This window comes from Juglans microcarpa x Juglans regia, chromosome 8D (assembly GCF_004785595.1).
Source record: "Juglans microcarpa x Juglans regia isolate MS1-56 chromosome 8D, Jm3101_v1.0, whole genome shotgun sequence".
Taxonomy (NCBI): Eukaryota; Viridiplantae; Streptophyta; class Magnoliopsida; order Fagales; family Juglandaceae; genus Juglans; species Juglans microcarpa x Juglans regia.
This window is the reverse complement of record NC_054608.1, coordinates 10,090,786-10,113,722: the sequence shown is the minus strand read 5'-3', so window position 1 is coordinate 10,113,722 and position 22,937 is coordinate 10,090,786. Positions and strand designations below refer to the sequence as shown.

At 34.5% G+C, this 22,937-nt stretch overlaps 2 protein-coding genes and 1 long non-coding RNA gene across 3 annotated transcripts; 2 read left to right on the top strand and 1 right to left on the bottom strand.

Moving 5' to 3' along the window:
* Positions 1–786: 786 nt before the first annotated feature.
* Positions 787–3,930, top strand: LOC121241909. Its single transcript, XR_005935840.1, has 4 exons — positions 787–1,008; positions 1,086–1,148; positions 3,132–3,461; positions 3,556–3,930. It is a non-coding gene; the product is annotated as an uncharacterized LOC121241909 (long non-coding RNA).
* Positions 3,931–6,612: 2,682 nt separating this feature from the next.
* Positions 6,613–8,475, bottom strand: LOC121242199 (protein FAR-RED IMPAIRED RESPONSE 1-like). Its single transcript, XM_041140092.1, has one exon. It carries the CDS (start codon positions 8,473–8,475, stop codon positions 6,613–6,615), a length of 1,863 nt encoding a protein of 620 aa, XP_040996026.1.
* Positions 8,476–10,812: 2,337 nt separating this feature from the next.
* On the top strand, positions 10,813–12,752 carry LOC121241907 (probable indole-3-pyruvate monooxygenase YUCCA10). The gene is made up of 3 exons (XM_041139762.1): positions 10,813–11,424; positions 11,628–11,987; positions 12,516–12,752. The coding sequence occupies exons 1-3, from the start codon at positions 10,813–10,815 to the stop codon at positions 12,705–12,707; spliced, it is 1,164 nt and encodes a 387-aa protein (XP_040995696.1). The 3' UTR covers positions 12,708–12,752.
* Positions 12,753–22,937: the final 10,185 nt, after the last annotated feature.

The window sequence follows — 22,937 nt, the reverse complement described above, 5'->3', positions numbered from 1 at the left end:
TCTTTATCTAAATTAGTACGTAGCAAAAACTTGTACACAGTACACCCACAATTGATTTAATATATATAATGGTAATATAACTGTATTTGTTTTCCTCTTTACAAGACATTAGGTGTTCTTCTAATATTTGAATAAATTGTAAGAAGTACATAAACCCTAAAAGCAAGAGAGGATTTAAAATTTAAAATTCTAAACTTTTTCAATCTAACATTTGTTTTAATACAAGAGATGGGGAGGGAGTTTCAAATCCAAATTTTCTATTTAGAGAACCGGAACAATATACGATTGGCCAACAGACTCTTGGCATTCAATATAACATTTCGACGGTATTGCGTGGAAGATAAATAAATGGCAAAGTGAATATAATTTTTCTTAAATGTATATAAGCTTTAACTTTATAGTATACTTCATGATCATGTATTAAATTTTAAACCCTCAATTATAATTTTCAAAATAAATGATTGATAGATATATATTGCTTAATTTTGATTGGTCATAGACTATTAATTCAGGTACAGGAAGTTGACATAATTGATGATGACTTGATCAGTTAATGTATTCCGTCAAATAATTAACAAAAATTCTACTCGTAACTGGTTTGGGGAACCGGTGCGAAACCATGTCCTACGTGGCACGTTAGAAAACGGCGTCGTGTTCGTTTTGATTACCAGCAGCGAAACTCGTTTCCCTTTCCCTCATATCTCATTTTCACAAGAAAAGAGAAATTTCTCCTGCTCGATCTAGTATCTTCTCCCCATTTTGTCCCATCGTCTTCCCCCACGAACCCTTGAACCCACGAAGAACCACTTGGTCTTCTGCACCGAACCACGAACCATGGAGCCCTATCGTCTTCACCAAACCACGAACCCACGAAGCCCTGTCCTCTTCAATTATACATTGATCTGAAATGTGAAGCCCTAACCCTAACCTAAAATGTGAAGTCCTAACCCTAACCCTAACCTCAAAAAATTTGGCATAATCATCAATTGGGCCGAGTTCCAAAATCAGGTTAGTTCTCTGATTGTTATATTTTCTTTTCTATTTTTGAGCTCCGATTAAGAACTTGACTTTGAATCCCTGTGCAGAGAAGCAAGTTGAGGGCTACCAGTCCATATCGAAGGCTTTGGAGGAGAATTTTAGCAAAGTTGGTGAGTTGAAGAAATCTTCCACTATATTTGTGAACATTTTTTAATTTGAAACATGCATTTCCTAAAAAAAAGTTGACCTAGTTGATTGCCTCAATTAAATTCTATCAGTTCTTGCGTTCCTTAAATTTTCACTCTGCGCTCAAGACTTCCATGTGGTTTTATTCCTATATTTTATTCCCTCTGTTGCAAATATTAATCTCATAGTGCTCGAGAGACAAGTAATCTTAGGAAGATAATAGAAAATAGAATAATTTGTTTGGAATAATGTTTTCTAATTTATCATTATATACTGTAACCTGAGTCTTGAGCAAATGCTTTATGAGTTAAAATGGTATGACTTGCAGTTTTCTTTTTCATTCTTTTAAATAGATATCATTGTATGCACCATTGAAATTCTTTGAATTGCCATTGAGAATTTGATTTAAGCTTCTCCATGCTTCCATGCACGCATATGTGAATACATGCATTCATACATAGATGTGTGTGTGTGTGAGAGAGAGATGAAGCATTTAAGAGGTGACTTTCATATATGTTAAATGTTAAGTTCTTTATTTCTTGCAAGTTTCAGTCATTATGATCGAATCTTGAATGAGAAATAAAAGAATTTTGGATAAATTGTTGGGTAGCCTCTTTCTCAAGAGGAAATTGAAGACTTTAGTTCTTAAAGAGGAATTTGCATAATGGATGTTAGGTTTGGTTCTGCAAGGCATAATTGGATATTGTAGGAAGCTTACGGTCGGGCAATGGTTCAGGGTTGGCATATACTATTAATTGTTCTAGCCCCTAGGCAATAGCAGACAACATCATATGTCTGTATGTTTGCTCGTATGTATACATGTACATGAATATATATAGATTTGAGTGAGTATAATTTGTATGCATATTTATGGTTTCCACATTTGTTTTAGTTTCGGTGTCAACTATGGATTTGTTCCTACCAAGTAAGACCGTGAGCATCATTTATTGAATGGAAAGTTTATGCTTCACCTTTCACTATTTTAGCTATATGTCAATTTGTTATTGATATAGCCATGATCCTTGAAAATTTGGCAAATACACTGTATGGATATATCCATTTCAAGTCAAACACATCCTGTTTTTCTTTTCCAAAAAACAAAAACAAAAATAAATTGTAGATCCATTCCCTTAGAATCTCTTTTATTTTACTTATTTTTCCTAAAGTTGTTTTCCTCTTCCAGATGCAAGTTGAAATATATGATCTCTGCTTTCATGATTCACCTTGCCTCAAAAAGAATAGAGAGATTTTTAACAATGGTAATATCGATTATTTCAATGTAGTTGAGTTGCATAAATATCGATGCATTTGGCATATTCACCCATAACATAGGTAGAATGTATATTGTATGGAGGGAAAATTGAAGCATATTATTTTTTCAAGCAGCAAATGATGCATAAACATTAACATTACATGCAATGTTTAAATATTTGAGCCTTCAAGTGTTGGGTGTCTATTCTTGAGAGCTGCCCCTTCATGTAAGGTGAAGGTTGGGACTGTATGAAACTATAGCTTCTCAGTACCAATACCCTGCTGTACTTTTTTTTTTTTTTCACCAAATAAAGGACAGAACTTAGCATGTGAAGACTGTGCCTACATTTTTTTGCATTACTTGATACTGAAAAAAGCCCACTGTACTAAGTCAAGATAATGAGACATGGTATTTGTTTTATGTTCTCTAAAGCATTAAACTGGATTAAGTTTAATAAAAATTTTCTCAAAAGTAATAAATTTTCTTTTCCCTGCTCTTCCCCTTCACCCTTTCTTTGGCTGACAGTGTACAGGTTTAATAAAAATTAGTTTTTAACAATCGGTTTAATTGATTAAGTAGTCCTATTTGTCAAGTATGTGTTACCGGTTTATTTAGAGTGTTTCAACGTATAGTTCGATTACAGAGAAGGGAATAGGAATAATTTTTTTTTTCTTGTTAGTTTTGGTTTTTTTTTTCATTTTTCTAAACTTGGCAGTATTTGTATGGATGAGATCTCAGCTTTTGTTTCCACCGTTTTATCTAGTTTGCATTCTTAAGACCACGTAGCATTCTTAAGACATCTGTTTGCTTACCAATTTTTACCTTCATGGTTAGACTAATAGAAGGGATCATCAAGTTGTTTGTTTTTGAACAAGTTGGTTTTTCTTCAGAATCACGCATGGCATCATCCCAATCATCATCTTTAGTTAATGATTTTGTCATGGAAGCACCAACTTGTTGGTGTGGTTTGAAAACACCACTGAAGACGTCCTACACTAAGAAAAATCCTGGAAGGAAATTCTTTGCTTGCCCAAAGTATAATACGGTAATGCAACTTTATATTTTTCAGATTCGTACATCAATTTGCTGGTTGCGGGATTTACTGCATCATTTTAATTGGGAGTTCATACTATGTGCAGGGAGATGCGAGATGTAAATTCTTCGTATGGGCGGATATACTTCAGTTGTTAAAGGAGAACATTTTATCAAGAGAGAATAAGGCTTGGAAGACGTAAGATAATGTATTAAAGCGCGAGTATGCCGTTCGTAAAAGGGAAGAGAAAGTGAGAGAGATGGCGAAGAATCTAAAAAAAGAAAAGCGGAAGTTATTGTGTTTGTATTGGATTGTCACTTTTGTAATAGTGTTTGCTTGGTTCGGATAATTAATTTTAAATATTCATTTTGGCTGGTTTAAGTAACCATGTATTTGCGTTTTGGTTCTGTTTTACTTATATGTTATTGTGAAAAAATGGGACTTTGCTTGTGAACTTGTTTTGTAAATTATTTGTGAAACTTGTGTAAAAATGGAACTTCAAATTATGTTTTGTATTGTTTATACTTGTGTAAAAAAGGGACTTCGCCTTCAAACTTACTTTTGTACATGCATAGCTCATTGAGGGTTCCGTTCCTAATATATACATTTCCAATTTAGAGGAAGCAGGGTTGATATGTATATTAATTTTCATATAGAAATTGACAATAGCTTTCCCATTCAGTACTTGCGCATGGGATGCCACCCACATGAAGATCAATACTATATGTTAAACTATATTTGTCCCAAAACATCATAATATTATGCACGGAATTTGAATTTACTTTACTCAGTTAACAGCACATGAAAAGTAAAACAAGAAGAAAGAGTTTGCCCAGAAACAATAATAAAGTGAGACTTTACTCAGTTAATGGCACATGCTGTTTTTATAGTGTATGTAATCCTAAACTATATACATCATAATATTAGTCATATACTTAGCCATACTTCTTCAACGTGTTGATGCATATTTTGATCCTCAAAATTTCTTGTAACTCCCAACTTTATGAGACTTTGGAAATACAAGTATTCAAAACTGCTTCTAACTCCCAGAATGATAGCATCAGTTTCCATAATTCCTGTCAAGCGAAAGCCAAATTAGACTGTCCTTCCAAGTGACGATAAATATTTCAATTATTCTATATACAACCGGTTGTATATCCAAAATGGAAGAAATAGACCCATTAATTGCTCATTTCACATATAAATAGAAATCATTTTATAACAGATATTCAACAGACTTAAGATAAGTGGTGGTGAGATTTGAAATTGACTTCCAACATGGATGGTGCCAAACATTTCAGCAAGTGAATATTAATAGATTGGACTGACCTTAAGTTTTTTTTGTCTTTCTTCAGGGTTTGTGAATAGGTTTTTTGCACTGCATATTGGAATAACTGTTCCTTAAGTTGCTAGTGCAAATTCTAACCTACATTTTTCTTTATAAGTTATCATGGTTCTTTATAATTCTTCACATTAGTACTATTACTAGGAAAGAGAGAAAAAACAAACGAAAAGTGAAAATGTCTTTTTGTTTATCATATGACATCTCAGTCCTGATGGTACACACATCACACGAAATAAGTACAAGAAAATAAAGCTATGATAGTCTCTAACCTTTATTTCTTTATTTTTTGTTTAAACTGTCCATTCTTTCCGATGAAACTCTCACATGCAAAAGAAAAGTTAGGGGTTGTCTGACAACAGAGATGGTTTCTCTCATTTCTTTCCATCTTAAAATTTTTCATTTTATTTTCCTTTTGAATATTACTCAAACATAAAAGTTCTAACCTCACTCTTCTTCTTGGGTTGGCCAAGTTTTTTAAACTAGTTTAGTGGTTTGTTTCAGACTTTCCTAAAAAGAAATGATCTAATAGGACAACTAACTAGCCAGACTTTTAGTGTACTATTGCTTGTCCTGGTTTGGTAACATCTCATGGATCTACAGGCATTGACCATTTGGGTTACAGCAGCCACCTGAAGATGGCTTATCAAGAATGCTGAGAAGAGATACAGCTACTGACTTAATGGTATCACTTATAATAAAATAAAAATGTATCAATTAATATCAAAAGCAGATGATAAAAATGATACTTACCAAGGCATTGCTTGAATCACTACAATCTTTCTCAAGACCAGAAATGTTCATTTGACATGATTCATGAAAAAATAGCAAACGTATATTATTTTTCTTCATTAGTTCTTGATAAATTTTCTATAACAAGATTCTTTACTTTCTTTGATTAGTTTTTCAATAACAAGATTCTAGCATATGAAAATAAGAAGAATAATATTATGAAAACATATCCACGATAATCATATCATTGTCGTGGTTGTGATCCATCAAACCCAAATTGCATCTGTAAAAAATATTAACTCATATTAATATCCCGTCGACTAATGTCATTAAAATACTGTTACAGTTTGGATTCACCTACGCTTTCTTAACTTTGAAGTACTGTTTCTTAGGGCTGGGTTCCACTAACGTCAACAACTGGTATGCTTTCTGGAATAGCCTGATGATAAATACTTGTAAAAAACACAGTAATAAATCATAACTCAAATATAAATATATACTTATTATAATACCTGCACGTGTCCAACATTAGAGACGTCCAAATCGGAAGGGCCAAATAGCCTCCTGCAAGTGTCCACGACTGGTGTATCTTCCCCATCTCGCTAATAAAATAATAACCAATTTGTTAGATAGCATTTATATGAAAATTTACATAAACAAGGTAACATTACAAATTTGCACATGTTTGCGTTTTCCCTTTCCCTGCGCTTTCTTCGTCTTCTCCTTAACTTTCCGCAGGTTTCTCTCCATCCTGGATGCTCTCCTCAGAGATGGGGGTCTGCATTTTCCTCGCACAACACGTGCACTGAGTACTTTTCTTGAACTACCTATTGTAGTTGTGTCCTTAGCATTTGTGCCATCAACATTTAAACACTTCTCAGTCATCAATGGAGGTTCTTGGTTCGCTTCATATAGGTCAATCATTGCATTTAACTTAGTCATTGCATCCTCAGTATGCTTTTTCGAACTCGCCGTACAAGTAATCATCTTATAACAGATATTCAACAGACTTGAATATCTATTAGCATCTTCCCGTTGATCTCCTGCGTCATAGCTGCTGTGGATTAACGTATCTTCTTTTGATGTCCTTCATCCATCGATCCAAAATGTACCTATCTGGTATTGTCTTAATTCTGTTACATTTGAAGATAGTGAAGATGTGCGGCACACTATCCCCCTCATTTCAAATAAACTACAAGTACACTTGGCGACTGCATCGTCCTCACTAAAATCCACTGAATGTGTAACCAGCTTAGTGAAATCTTCGACATGAACTTCATCCTTTACTAGATAGGTCTTGACTGTAGCTTCCGCCTTAAGTAAAACTGGGTCCAAGTTGATAATGTCGGTAAGTTGCTGTTGAACTTTCCTGAATTTAGCATTTGTGTACAAATCTTGATATATCTTTTCAATTGGAAATCTAGAGATGTAGGGAATTGTGACATTAAATGATTGGAAGTCCGCGGCATTTTCGTTCTCAATCTTCTTTTTCAAGGCATTATCATATTGATCGACAAACTCTTTCAAATTTATCTTAGCATGAACATAACCATCAAAGAAGGCATTTATGCTCTTGCTGTGCTGTGTTGTACTCATTCCAGCCCAAAAAACATTCTTCAAAAATGCCGGTACCCAATGCTCACGCTCAGTGTATAAACTCTGCAACCAGACATTCTCATGCAAGCTGTACGTGCTAATCAACTGATCCCAACATTTTTCAAACTCATCTGGCGTTTGGGTATCATATACACATTTCATCAATGCAGTTTTCATTCCAGTTTTGTAAGAACCATAACAGCCAAACTTTTCAGGGACTTTCTTCAAAATATGCCAAAGGCAAAATCTATGTCGGCTTTCTGGGAAAACTATTGCAATTGCATTTTTCATGGCTCTGTCTTGGTCAGTGATAATAGCCTTTGGCGCTATACCATCCATACACTGCAACCATGTTTGGAATAACCACATGAAGGTCTTAGTATCCTCAGAGGAAATCAAGCTAGCTCCCAACAAAATTAATTGCCCATGGTGGTTTACACCAACAAATGGTGCAAAGGGTATCCCATATCGGTTTGTCAAGTATGTGGTGTTGAAGATTATGACATCTCCGAAATATTGGTAGGCTGCTCTACTACGGGAGTCTGCCCAGAATATATTTTTCAACCTCCCTTCATCATCCAAGTCCATTAGTGCAAAGAATCCCGGATTTTTAAACTGCATCCGTAAAAAGTAGTCTCGAAGCGCTCCAGCACCACCTGCGCTCAATCGTAGATGTCGTGCCTTGTCGATATAGTTACGACAATCATTTTCCAAAAACGGGAGGTTCTCAAAACCTCCCACGCCAACAACAAGAGACCCGAAACTCTTATTCATTCGGATGCCGGCCAAATCATTCGTATCTAGGACCCTTTTAATAGATTCACTCACTTCTCTATTACATTGAAAGAAGTGAGATTTCTTTGGACTGAGGCCGTGGTTGTGGATATTGTGAACTGTAGTCAGCCGAAACTTTCCATTAGCAACTTTTAAGGTATTAATTTTTGCCTTGCATTCTGTCTTTCCTGTCGGATGTGGGTTGGCGACATTTATAGTCCTATTCCAGGCCTTCCCTCCACTGGTACAGGCAAAGGTGACATATCTAACAGTCTGATCCTCTCCCATCTCACTCCTTTTTGTTATCACCCCAAACCTGCGTTTCTTACCATATTTCTTATAATAACTCATTAAATATTCTAAGGAATTAAACTCCATCCCCGAAACTGACTCATCATCACCATCCATTTGCACTTTCTCTGATGTTCTGGCACTACCACACTCGATTTCTTCTGCATCTGGTCTATCAGGATGAATTTCTTCAACTCCAGAAGATGTAGCTGGCGATTTAGTTTGCCCAACTGAGGGATTATCCTCCATACCCAGAAATCTGTTTGTAACGGAGGTATTGCTGAGAGACATCTAGTCTTCGATGCCATGCTGAAATGTGTAACTAGCATTCTAGCAAAAAGGAAAAGAACAGTGCAATTAAATTCTTAAAAAAAACCAACTGCAATTCAACTGTTCAAAAAAACCAACTTATTAAAATTAAACGGAAAACATGACATCAGCACTTGTACATTGCTTGTATATTGGTTGACAGAGGGAAATGGGAGAAAACCCGGTGACCACGCAGGCACTGGTCCATAGTAACCGTGCATTGGGATGTTTGGAGAAGTTGATGGTATGTCCTGAAATGTTATTGGATAAATTATTGATGTGTTGAGAAAATAAATATCAACTAATCTCGAATCTAATGTTATTGATATATTAAATAAAATAACATATCGCGGATAGGGGTCCATAATAGCCTAGCATTGGGATGTTTGGAGAAATTGATGGTATGTCCTGAAATGTGTTTGGATAAATTATTAATGTGTTGAGAAAATAAATATTAACTAATCTCGAATCTAATGTTATTCATATATTGCAAATAAAATAACATACCACAAATGGAGGATTTGAGCTATATGGTCTTAAAGTAGATGGCTGTTCTTTTCCTTTTTCTATGCTGAGAGGAAGACAAATGCATCTTGTCAATAGCAATATTGTATAACTCCAACTACATTAAAATCTATGAACTGGTACAATAGATCTCATTTTAAATAAAATGTTTAATATTTATTTCATTCATGATCATGTGGCGATGCAAAGTTTCATATCTATATACTTTATATTATAGATAAATTATTAACTAATAATTTATACTTTATATTTGGAGAAGTTGATGGTATGTCCTGAAATGTGTTTGGATAAATTATTAATGTGTTGAGAAAATAAATATTAACTAATCTCGAATCTAATGTTATTGATATATTGCAAATAAAATAACATACCACAAATGGAGGATTTGAGCTAGATGGTCTTAAGGTAGATGGATGTTCTTTTCCTTTTTCCATGCTGAGAGGAAGACAAATGCATCTTGTCAATAGCAATATTGTATAACTCCAACTACATTAAAATCTATGAACTGGTACAATAGATCTCATTTTAAATAAAATGTTTAATATTTATTTCATTCATGATCATGTGGCGATGCAAAGTTTCATTTCTATATACTTTATATTATGATTCTAGATTGAAAATGTTGACGTTTTTATGCTCTTTTCAAGTTCTTTTCAGTTTGGGTTTTTCTTTTTCTTTTTCTTTTCCTTTTTTAAAATTGCTTATTATAAGATTATCATATTTACTCTCCTATTCTTTGAAAATGAAAATAATTTTATCAAATTGGTGTAGTTAAGTATTTTTCCTACCAAGACATACCCATGGTTAAATGTTAATGTGACCTGTATTTTCAAGTTAGTGAAATGTGATATAAGCTATAAAATGCACAAAAATAAGGAAATCTTGCTGCATGTCTACACTATAAAGTTTTTCATGCTCTATTAATTTACATGCCAATTGTTTGCCAAGAATCTGTTAAAAAGAAAAGAACACATGAAACAGTAAAGATTGCATTTATTATCCTCTCCTATAGCTGTTATCTTAATAACCGAAATACATTTTTTGGGAAATAAAACACTTTTCTATATATTTCGTTGAACAAATAGCAATGCTTATTAGTAGATATTAACGTTAGCTTTGTAAGATCAAATCCATAAAATCAAAGGCTGTTGATCTGCTGTAATAACAATTCTTCTGTATATTTCGTTGAGAATGTGTGAAGAACAATAAAAAATCAAATCTAAAACAAGAGAAACAAATACTTTGTCGTTATGCAGTGGAAGAAGTAGATGGCGAAATCAAGAGTAGACCCACGTCGACGCCGGCTCAGATCAGGAATATGTGACGGACAGCGACCGCAACAACCGGTTCTTCAGTCCACAGTGGCGACGACGACAGACGGAATCCTTCCAAGGGTCTCTGGGGTTCAGCGATGAACAAGGAGCTTCGGGTTTCTTTTGTTTCGTTTCCCTCCCTTTTAGCCATTTCATTTGTTTCCCCCCCCTTTTTTTTTTTTTAAATATCAGCTATTATGCCACATCAGCCGGTTCCACGCTGGTTTCGCACCGGCGGTTGTATATAGAAGTATTGAATAATTAATATGCCAGATTCGCTAATTTATAGATTATGGATCTCCCAAATGAATCTCCATTATTGCATGATCTACAATATGGCAAACCAGATTGCACAGCTTGTAGACCAGGAACACGAACATGCATGCATCCATGCGACCTTCTACCCATTATAATTTATAAGCAAGCATGACAGTCTCATGAGTCCCTGCAAAAAGAATTTAAGATTGCTGAAATAGTGGCCATGGAGACAGTAGTAGTGATAGTAGGAGCAGGGCCTTCTGGTCTTGCAACTGCAGCATGCCTAAATCTTCACTCCATTCCCAATTTGATCCTAGAAAGGGAAGATTGCTATGCGTCTCTTTGGCACAAAAGAACCTACGATCGATTGGGTCTTCATTTAGCAAAAGAATTTTGTTGTCTACCGCTTAAATCCATCCCTCCTGATGCCCCCACCTTCATGCCCAAAGATTATTTTCTTCGTTATCTTGATGCCTATGTCTCAGAATTCAACATCAACCCTCTCTACCATCGTTCTGTTGAATCCGTAGTTTACGATGATGTTGGAAAGAAATGGCGGATTGAAGCTAAGAACACCATGAAAGGAAGTACTGTTGAAGTTTATACTTCGGAGTTCTTGGTGGTGGCTAGTGGTGAGAATAGCGAGGGTCATATTCCTTCCATTCCTGGGTTGGATAGCTTTCCAGGAGAGATCCTCCACTCCCAACATTACAAATCGGGTTCGAGGTATAAATCCAAGGATGTTTTGGTAGTTGGTTGTGGTAATTCTGGGATGGAGATTGCCTATGACCTTTCGGACCATGGAACTTGCACTTCAATCGTAGTTAGAAGTCCGGTACGTACGTAGTAATTACATCCTTAAAATCTCATCTCTCTCTCTCTCTCTCACTCTCTCGCTTTTTCTTGTTTACGTACGTATTTGCATGCATGTGTTCTCATGCTCTGAATTGCAGGTGCAGGTACTCATGCTTATATATCTATAATAAATTATACTATTTTCCTTTATAATAATTATTAATTTGATTCTTACGTACGTAGTTTCATGTGCTGACCAAAGACTTGGTTCATCGAGGAATGTCGTTGCTGAATTATCTCCCCGTTTACATGGTGGATATCCTAATCACAATGCTTGCAAAACTCGAATATGGCCATCTGTCCAGTTATGGGATTCATAAACCGGAGAAAGGTCCATTTGCAAACAAAATTGCAACTGGAAGATCTGCTGTTATTGATGTTGGAACCATAAAAAAGATTCAAAATGGAGAGATAGAGGTTGTCCCAGCTGGGATTTCGAGCATTAACAAGAACAATGTACTGTTCGAAAATGGCACCGAAAAACGGTTTGATGCGATTGTTTTCGCAACTGGTTATAGAAGCACTGCTAATGAGTGGCTGAAGGTATTTATTTTTTGAAAAATGTTACTTTGTCCACTCATTTTGCTTTCTCATTTTGACACTTCATGTATTTTAACTTTTTTTTACTTAATAATTAAGAAAGTGACTATTTGTGCATTGATATATTTTTTAATTTTTTTTTAAAATATTTTACAATGATAAAAAAATGTGAATTAAAAAATTAAAAAAATAAAATGTTGAATTTGGCTTAACGGTCAGATTGAGCGGGCTACTTTGCCGTTATTTTTTTCTTTATTATTTTTCAACATTTTCTTATAGAGTAATGCTAGTTACGGTACTTTTAGGATATGCAAACCTTACATACGCGCTTTAAAAAGAAATGAGGTCTAATATCAAAAAAATAATTTTCATATGGATCTTAGCAGTACTGCAAATATCAATTTTCTTTCATGAATATATATATATATATATAGTTTATAATAGAGAGCTGATAAAAATGTCTTATATTTTTAAGGTTAATCAAGGTCTCTGTTCCTAGCAATTAACATGTTGTAATAATCTCTGTTTCAGGACTATAAGTATGCTCTTAACGATGATGGAATGCCAAAAAATAGTTTTCCAGAACACTGGAAGGGAGAGAGAGGCTTATACTGTGCTGGATTCTCAAGGAGAGGACTAGCGGGAGTATCAGCAGATGCAACAGCCATAGCCAATGACATTAATGAGGTTATGATCATGAGTGGTGGCAAAAAAACCAATTAAGCAGCTGGCCAGTTTCCAATAACTTAATTGGTCCCGATTTCTGAAGCTGCATGCATCATGTATCTCTATCTCTCTCTATATTCTTTGGGCAAGCATTCTTAATTAATAAATGTCGGTTTTCTTTCTTGATCTTCTTCGTCTTCGTTTTTTTTTTTTTTTTTTTAAATACTTCTGCCCAATTTTCTGTACCCAGAAAAAGTAATTTATAATAGTAACGCTAGAATACAATCAAAGATGGAATCTATCATTAAAAAAAAATAATTTTTTTATATAAATTTTATATTTACTCATTTTTTTCAAAGTGAGTGTACATGGCTGACACATCCTAAAACTGCAAATATCATTTCTCAATTTGCAAACGGAGTAACAAAATAAAAGCTCTGCTTGTAATTTCAACCCTATTGGTATGGAGATTTGAATGCTTAGTGAAGTAGTATGGCAAGTAGATCATGGAAGAAACTAATGGTGTGTGTGTGTATATATATATATATTATTAAAAAAAAATCTATTTATCATCTATTTTATCATTATTATCTCAACATTACATGATATTACATCAAATGATTGATCTACAAGTTGAATATAAAAAATATATAGTCTTCAATTATTTAATACCATATAATGGAATTAGTGGGAGGATGATTATAAAAAGTATGGCGGATAGCATTAATCATATATACACACACATATATAGGAAAATTATATATATTACACCATCATCCCATTTTTATCCCATTATGATCAGGTGACACTACCCATCAATCTTTAAATTATTAAAAAAAAAAAAAAAGAAATGATCCAAGGATAATGGAAAGTGCCAAAATTATACATATGGTTCTATCTTATTAATGGCTTAAGTTCTTTTTTTTTTAATATCATCCGTCATCAGGCATAGAGAGATAGACATATTAAGTAAACTTTATAATATTTTATTACTGTATGAGTTTATAAATATTTTAGAAAATATTAAATAAATAATAAAGGTCGTAGGCCTTACTTATTTTGTCAATTTCTTTAGTAAATTTATATATTGAGAGAAAATGTTGGGGGATCACTACATATTATTGCTAAAACAATATTTTATAACCATATAATATTATAATCGATCGAGATCGTAAGATATTGGTAGGTCATATCAGGTGTTGTTGAGCATGATATATCCAAAATATTTTATGATTTTCCTTCCAACCAAACACTATATTTGTTAACCGATTGATGGGCTAGCTAGAAGACTAAAATGGAGACTGGCCTTGGAATAATGAAAGGAAGGAGTCAATCTAAATAAGGTTGGGTCCAAGGAAGAGACCAGAACAAAAACACGAAAATGTTGATTAACAACTACACCCCAAGAACGTGATCAAGCAAATCATGAAGCGACACGTGTCTGGAAAATGAGAGAAGAAAGAGGCAAATGAGAGATGAGAGAAAGGTGGATTGCTTTATAGGTAATTGAGAGAAGGAAGAGACAATTGAGATCATGGGCCGATATCACATTAATCTTATTTTACATTTTACTTATAATTTTCTTTTTATTAATTTTTTTAAATTTAAATTTTATACTATTCAACATATTAATAGTTGACATGTTGGCACGTATTATTATGTAAATAAAAATTATAAGTACAAATATTATTTTTCTTTACAATATATATGCGTTGAGAAATGATATTTACAGTTATGAAATATATAAATATTGTGCACTCTTTTTAAAATAAGTGAGTAAATATGATACTCATATTAAAAAAATAATTTTTTTAATTGTGGAATTCATTCTTTTTCAAAATGAGTGTCAAGTGCTTACACAACTTATGACTGTATCCAACATTTAAAATTACATTTTTTTTGGCTTTTTCTATTAACAGAGGTTCAAAGGCAAAATTATTAAATTAAATCATATGGTCAATTTAACAAGACCCTCACATAAACAGTACTATCTACGTCTCTTTTTCCTTACCCTTTCCTTTGTACTATTCCTTTTCCAGCTAAAGTAGATGGAGCTTAATTTGTCGTTATATATCATACTCGATTAAAATGATAGACCAGCAAGTTGCCGGCTGATAGTCGTTGTTGTCTTTGTGTTCCTAATATTTTTAAATTAAAATATTATTATTTAATATTTATATGCTAAATATGATAAATATTGTGTGAAATGAAGTAATAAATAAGGACATTTATTTCATAGTTTTTTTTTAAGGAAATTGTCATTGTTCATTCATGAGAAAAAGTTACATATATGACTAGATATAGTCTAGGGTGTTCCCATTTCAAACATGACATTATAAACTAAAATAATGCATTTGGAGCTCCACCAGTACACTATTTCCTTTTGTGACTAGTCTAGTCTTCACTATTGTTGATACTCTCTATAGACAAACGTCCAAGAGACAACACTCTCTGTCTAAATAGAGACTCAACCTCACCCTTTATAGAAAGAGAGGACTTAACCTCTATAGACAAACATTTGAGAGACGAACTTTTTTTTATTTTAATTAACAAAAAAGAAACCAAACAGAAAAGTAGTAAGATATATGTGAAAAATGACGGATTACATATTACAGTTTGGACTAATTTCGATAGACTTCAGAATTTGTGATGGCCCATCAAAACAATACACCTGTCTCTTTTCAGCCACAAAGTTCAGATTTGAAAGGTGTGGTGGTGCATCTGGTGATTTGGCTAGTGTGTTGAGAAGAGATGCCGGAAGGGCTGGCGCTGGGGGACCAAGCGTAGATGTAGGCGGCGCGTGAGAACCACACGCGTGTAATTCTAAAGGGCGTGATCACCAAACAGTATACCCCTTAGAATGACGCTCTCTAATGTGGTGATGGTTCCAATGATGGGTGATGTTTAAGGAAGTGTCAAGAGACACAACCTTTTGACATTGGATTACCAATAGTTGTACCCTTTACCAACCAGTGCATGATGGCCTATAAATAGGGGTCCATTAGTGCACAAATTAACACACTTAATTCTCTTTGTTCATCACCAACTTGTGAGATAAATATCCTCATGGGAGTGTTATCATATTGCAAAATTCCATTTCTATTTGTTCTTCATAATTATACAACGCGATGATTTTCGCAAAACCACCACTTTCCTCTGAACGATTTCAACCTATGAATCTGCTTGTGCTCTGCGTGTCTCTCGAGAGTTGCCGCAAAGCTATAGCTCTCTCTTTTTCGACCTTAAAGAAAGCAAAATAAAACTAAGTAAAAGTAACCTTGATAGACAATGTGGGTGAATGGCAGAAGGAGGGAAGGAGAGGGAGGAGGGAGGAAGCTTAGGCCTCCTCCCCCTTCGACGAAAATTAGATTCGGAGCTCTTGGTGCTTTACGAGAGAGAGCTTATTTCATAGTTTAATGCTAAGGAAAATGCCACCATACCCCCTGATTTTTACCAATTACTATGTCTTTTAATGTGGCAATGTGGTGCCATTTGACTTATTGAAAAAATAAAAAAAATTTGAAGTACAAACATAAAAGGGTAGAAGGAATCTAGAACTTTACTCTATTCTTTTCCATTTTTAGGAGCTATTTTGTTTTTAATATATATTTTTTAGAGATTTGAAATTTGAATAAACCACCTTGTAACAACTCGCTCCTTTCTCTCTCGATTGATCATGAGTCTTCCCCACGCTCTCTCGCTCTCCCATGGATTCTCCCTCACACAAGGCCCAGATCCATCGTGCTGCCACCTGAACACCACCACAAGCTCCATCGCACCTCCCTCAGCCCCTCCATGCCTGGCCATAGTCCTAGCCGCCATTAGCCTTCACACGCATCCTCACCCTCTCGAATGCACTGTACACGGCTAGATCTACCGTGTTCCGCCCTTCACTGCCACCAAAAGGCCACCATGAGCCCTTCCAAGACTACACCTAGCTATCCAAAGGCCCAAACAGCCACCATACACAGTGGACAACCACTATAGGTGGCTAACCGCCACTGTACATTGCTTTAGCTGCCACCCACGGACTCCCCACCATGTCCCGTTGTAAGGTCACGGTAGTGACCACTACCGCCCAAGCTAGTGGGTTCCAACTCCATTGGCCATGCCAGACAGCGAGCAACGCACGGGTTATCTCGTCAATGGTAGAACTCACTTTCCCTTATCCTCGTTATTATGTTAGTTGGTTGGTTAGGTTGTGGATTGTGCTGTTAGTATTTATGGAGTTCGTTGTGTAGTGTGGTGATGTGATGTGCTGTGTATGCGAAGTGTTGGGCATAGTCATGTAGTGTGCTGTGTAGTCGTGTTGTGGATTGTGTTGTGAAGTGTGGCGGTGAGGTATGTGACGTAGTGGTGATGTAGCGTGGAATAAGGAGAGTATACTTAGAGTGTACGTGGAGTGTACTCTCCTGACTTAGTGTGATGTGAAGAGAGTACACACAGATTATACTCTCGTGGTGTAACGTGGAATTGGAAGAGTACACATGGAATGTACTCCATATGGTGGAGTGATGCACCATATGGAATATATGCCGTAATGGTGATGTGGAGTAACGTGTGTGAAGGGGGTAGACGTGGAGTGTACTCCATGAGGTGAAGCGATACATCGTGTGGCGTGTGGTGAAGATAAGGATGATTGCGTAGTTGATAAACGTAGAGCGTGATGAGTAGTATCAAGAACTGTGGAATAATGTCCCGAAGTAGCTGTGATGTGGCCTAGAATCTGAGGTGACATGTGTCACCGTGTAGTTGACTTATGGATGAGAGTATATGTGAAGTGATAGAATAGTGTAAGAATGGTGCAGCTGAAACATGAAGGGGGAATGTCATGAAGTGACATGGTTAAACAAGAAGTCGTACTTGTAATGAATGAGGAGTTAGTGTAAGAGCGACGTAGCGGGAACATGACGAGATGTCACGATGTGACAGAAGTACGTGAGGGACTATACTTCCGATGAGTTAGGAGTTGGCATAGAAATGATGTAGTTTAATGTCAAGTGACGTGACAATATCACGATGTAGCTCGGGAGCAGTCTCGAGCTATGTGACGTGACGTAAAGTGTAGTTGTGAATGATGTCATGTCGTGTTAAGTGTTAGGATGAATTGTCAAGAGGGACGAGTAACATGAAAAGTCATGTTAGCCGGGTTGAGAGAAGGTTGGTATCGGAGTATGGGTTTGTTTACAAGCAGGTGATCAATGTGTTGTATTTTGATCTTAAGTGATAAGGAAGTAGGGTACATGTGTATCTAGTGAGACATGTGTGCCGGACGGATTCACCATATGTAATGGGTAATTTGTCCTAAGCATAGACACATGATGTTTGAGCCTCAGAGTTGGCTTAGAGTTGTGTGATAGATAATGATGGGGAAGCGTAGGCCCAAACGTAGAAAGTAACGTGTGTATTATCTAGGATTAGGATGCGTGACTTAGTCGATCTGAGTCATGCATTAAGAAGAGGTTAATAAGAAGAATAAGATGAAGATCTTAGTATCTTAACCCTAAGGTGAATCATGGAGATTTAATTCAAAGGATAAGACCTCAAAGTAGAACGTTGAGTTTAGAAAAGGTAACCTCAATGAGGTCACAGAAAGAGGAAATGTGATAAAGGAAAACATATAAGACAGGGTAGAAGGAGAGTGTGTCTCAGTGAGGAAAAGTCTAAGTGAAGTGTAGTTTACGTCTTATAAGTTTAGTTGCTTATGCACTAAATAGAGAATGACGCTAAGGTTATGTGCATGCATGTAAGTTGTCATCTGACACGCACATGAATGGACTGCATGATATGAAAGTAGCATGGAGTTCAAGTAAGTATTATATTCATACTCTTCTAGAGTTTTCTAAATGATATGAAATGAAAAATAAATGTTTCTCTTTACGATGCTTTACGAAATGAAATGAAAGGATGTTTTATGAAAGCATGCTAAGTGTTCAAAGGTATACGTATGTATGACCCTTCTTGGCAGCCCCATTTTATGCAACCCAAGTATTAAGTGTATGCATGTGAATAGATGACTATACATACTATGTATTGTATGTATTTTCACGAAATGAGATGTGAGGCTTATGCCTTATACTTTAAGTGATACTTTAAACGATGCGAATAAAGTGTTTTAAAATGTCCCTATGTGTAACAACCCGACTCAAATTTTTTTAGAGATTAAATGCAAATATTTTAATATTTCGATTTCTCATATTATTGTATATTATTATTATTATTATTATTATTATTAAGGTTTTATTTATTGATTATTATTATATATATTTTAACCCAAAATTTGTATTAATCTTATCGGATGTAAACACTGGACCGTCTCTAGTGATTTACCAGACTCTCTCTACAAGTGCAAAATATGCCTAAGTCAATTCTATCTACACCAAATTTCAATTCAAATAAACCACTCTACACTTTACGTCACCCCTCATTATCCCTCTAATTTCAGTGTAATCACCGAGTATTTCTCCTGCAACTTTTTGAAGCACTTTGAGTTGGACACGATAGTTCCATCTATTTATTCCCTCCCTGTCTGTAGTTTCAATCATAGAAAAGCCTCAACAACTACCCCCACACGACGTTCAGATCCCTCTCTATTTGCTCCTTTGTTTCTCGGTGGGCACTACAGAAATTGATTTTTACTTCTCTCAATTTTTTTCCACCAAAAACAGAGGCCTCCCTTAGTGCTCTTTACCCGCTAGCCACTGCCATTGCACTTCATTTTTCTGTGGATAAGCCATGCCTGATCTCTCTCTTAAATTGATCTTCTGTCTCTCTCTCTCCACTACTAGTAACAAAAAAATCTCTCAGGAGCCATCACCTCGCACAGAAATTTGCTGTCGATTTCTTCCGTCACCCCAGGTCCACCATCATGCTATTTTGTCTCTTTCGGTGAGTTCTGAAACTCCCCTGTGCCGCATGGCTCTTCACTTTTTCTTACTTTCTTTTACTTTCTAGTTGGTAATGTCTAGTAGGTTTTCTTACTTTCTGTAAAGTACTTTCATATTTGTTGTTCTTACCAAATTGCCCTTAAGACCCTTAATCGTTTGACATGTAGCTCTCCTATAGTATATAATGAATGTTTATTTTGAGATTATTACATATACACCCCTTAGTGTTAAGAAATGGCTGAATTGTTTTTGGATTGACTATTTTTACGTGGGCTCTTATCTATGGGCTTAAGTCTTATTTGTGACAAAGATTAACAAGTTATTTTTAAATTGGACTGGACTTCATATTTTAAGTTAGACTTAGTTTAATTAAATAAGTATGTTAACCCATTAATCTATATTTTACAGAAAATATTAGATATTATTTGTATTATTAAATATTAAATTTTTTAACTAGATTTCAGTAGTAAATACTAAATGGTTTAATTATATAACGAGTCTTATGAAACCAGTTTTCATTAATATCTAATACATTTAAATACAATACCATTTCCTACTAAATTAAAATATGTTATTAGTATTTAGATAATTTAAGATAAAAGCATTCATTGATTTTATGTTAAACAAAATATTTATTCATTATTTTCTACAGTATGAATTTAATTAAGTAGGTTATTAGGACAGACTTTCTAGACAAATTTAGTGATATTAATGCCTCATATAGATGACGAGTTACGAAGTGAGATTCAGGAAGAAGCGCAGCGAGGTAAGTAATTTGATCACAAATTAGGATCATCACAATTCATCTAATTATTATTAGCGCCAGTTCTTTGACAACCATTTTTATGTACCACTCATGTCATATGCAAACTTGTCAACCAACATAGCATACGATCATGTCATTCTGCATCATGTTCAAATTCAGAAATTATAATTATGTATGTATTATGTCATGCATCTCATGTGCATAAGACACTTAAGCTATCTTAAGTTCAAACACAAGATAAGATCATATTAGTTAATCAGATGACCATTTGGATGCATGGTACCAATGCAATTTAGTTTCAAAGTGGATGTGCATGCCACAGACTAAAGCATGTTCCACCATAATATGCCAGAATACTATCAGTGGCTCCCATTGCGGCCGCAGGACATGGGCCGGTGCACAACCTTGCACACAGGGTTAAGTGTGTTCGCCAGTCAAATCAGTCAGTTAAGCCAGATAAATAAGTCATGCATAGCATAAACATCAATATGAACAATCATGAATTTTAAGCTCTCAGCAGGAAAACTTTTATGAAAACCTTATATTTATTATGTTTACATTGTGATGGATTTCTTGCTAAGTGTTTGACTCATTTTAGTTTTTTTTCAATATTTTTAATCACCCAGGTGAGGATGATGAACAAGAGCAGGAAAGTCAGGATTAGAAGGAGCAGTTGATTTAGTTTCAGATTTTCTAGAATAAAATTTACTTGTATGACATAAATTTATTCAGTTTATTCATTTAAGTTTTTTTGAAGACATTTTATTAGATAAATATTTTCATGAAATAAATGCTAATTTCATGTTGTTAAATAAGATATCTCTTGCTAGGTTTATTTTATGAAAAATACGTGACACTCATCGCCTACAAGAATGGGGTGTTACACTATGAGCTGATGTTTTACGGATGTCATGAAAGATGATATTTAAGCTCATGCTTTTAAATGACGTTTTTTCATGAATGGACTGATAAATGAAAAGAATTGAAAATGAAAGGACTGAAAAGGAAAGGACTGATGAAAGAAAGAAAGGACTGAAAGTAAATGAATGTTTTAATATATGAAAATACGTAACGGCCACGACTGAATGATTGGGTACCAAAGGAATGGGCAGATTGTAATGCCGAGTAAGTAGTACTGGTGGTGCACCCAGTGCTGCCCTCTGATTGAAAGGGATTCTTAACCTGTTGCTGCGAGCTGAATCCAGGTCTAAAGGAAGACTGCTAACTCTGACACAAGGGCGTAACAGTGTATACCGGCCAAAGGAAAGTGATAATAAAGAATCTATGAATGCATTGGTTTTTTTAGGAAATAAAGGCACTGACGGGAGAAATGTTTTATGAAAAGAAAATATTTTTTAAGAAAAATCCCGCTTAGTGATGTTTTCAAAATGAATGTATATCTTATGTACGTAAGGTACATATAGAGTGATGAATGCATGAATGAAAATCTATATTAGTATATTTTAATTGTATGAAGTAATGCTTACTGAGTATTCGACTCATTTTAATTTTTATGTATGCCCTTCCCCCCACATGAACTAAATGAGTAGAACGTGTCAAGATAGATACAGCCTAAGGGAAAGAGCATAGAAGTCTAGGCATGAGAGTTTTAAATGTATGAGAGACATTTTTATTTTAAGATTGATGTTTTCTGCTGTAAACCTATTTTATTCTCAAACACGTTTTATTTTATAGTCTTGCATCTTGGGTATAGAATCAAAAAGTTTTAAAATGATAAGTAATTCCTGTCTCATTTTTTAAAAAGTCCCACCATGAGGATGGAGTGTTACATACGTGGTGTCACATCAAGAGACAAAATGAATGATATAAATTAGGAGTATGGTAGTATTACCCTAATATAAAACCATCAATTACAAGACTAGAGAATTCTAAGTAGTAGGCAATTTTCAATAATTTGAAAGTAGGAATGGATTCTTGAATGGGATTTAGTTTTTTTTTTTTTTTTTTTTTTTTGAGGTAACTGCACATAATTTGTTTTCTTAAAAAAGAAGTTAATGAGGTAAATAGGGCCTCGTGGGTTCTTCTAAAAAATTATAATGTAATTTTCGACCAAATTATCTCCAACTATATACACTACACGATTGTAGATCCATTAATATGTTAAATTAGATTAAGATACCATTTAGGCCTCATTTGAATAGTGAGATCATGAGATGAGATGAAATGATAGATTTATAAATAGTAATAAACTAGTTTGTAAATAATAATAAAATGCTTTGAATTAATATGCTTTTTGTGTTTTTGGGAAAAAAGTTGAATAAAAATAATTATAAAGTTAAATTATTATTAAAATATAATTTTATTTTAGAATTTGAAAAAGTTGAATTATTTTTATGTTTTGTTTAAAAGTTTGAGTAAGTTGTAATGATTAGTTGATGATTGGATGAAAATTTGAATATTTAAAATTGAAAAATGATTATATTTATAGTATTTAGATATTGAGATGAGATGAAATGAATTGGAAAGATTTTACAATCTAAATCCGGCCTTAAATTTTAGTTTTAAACTTCAGAGTTTTTAGAATGAAACAGAAATAAATACATAAAGTATGTCTACAATATTTTTTACTTTTCGCACGTCTCCTGAAAAATGTTATATAATAGACACTTAGTA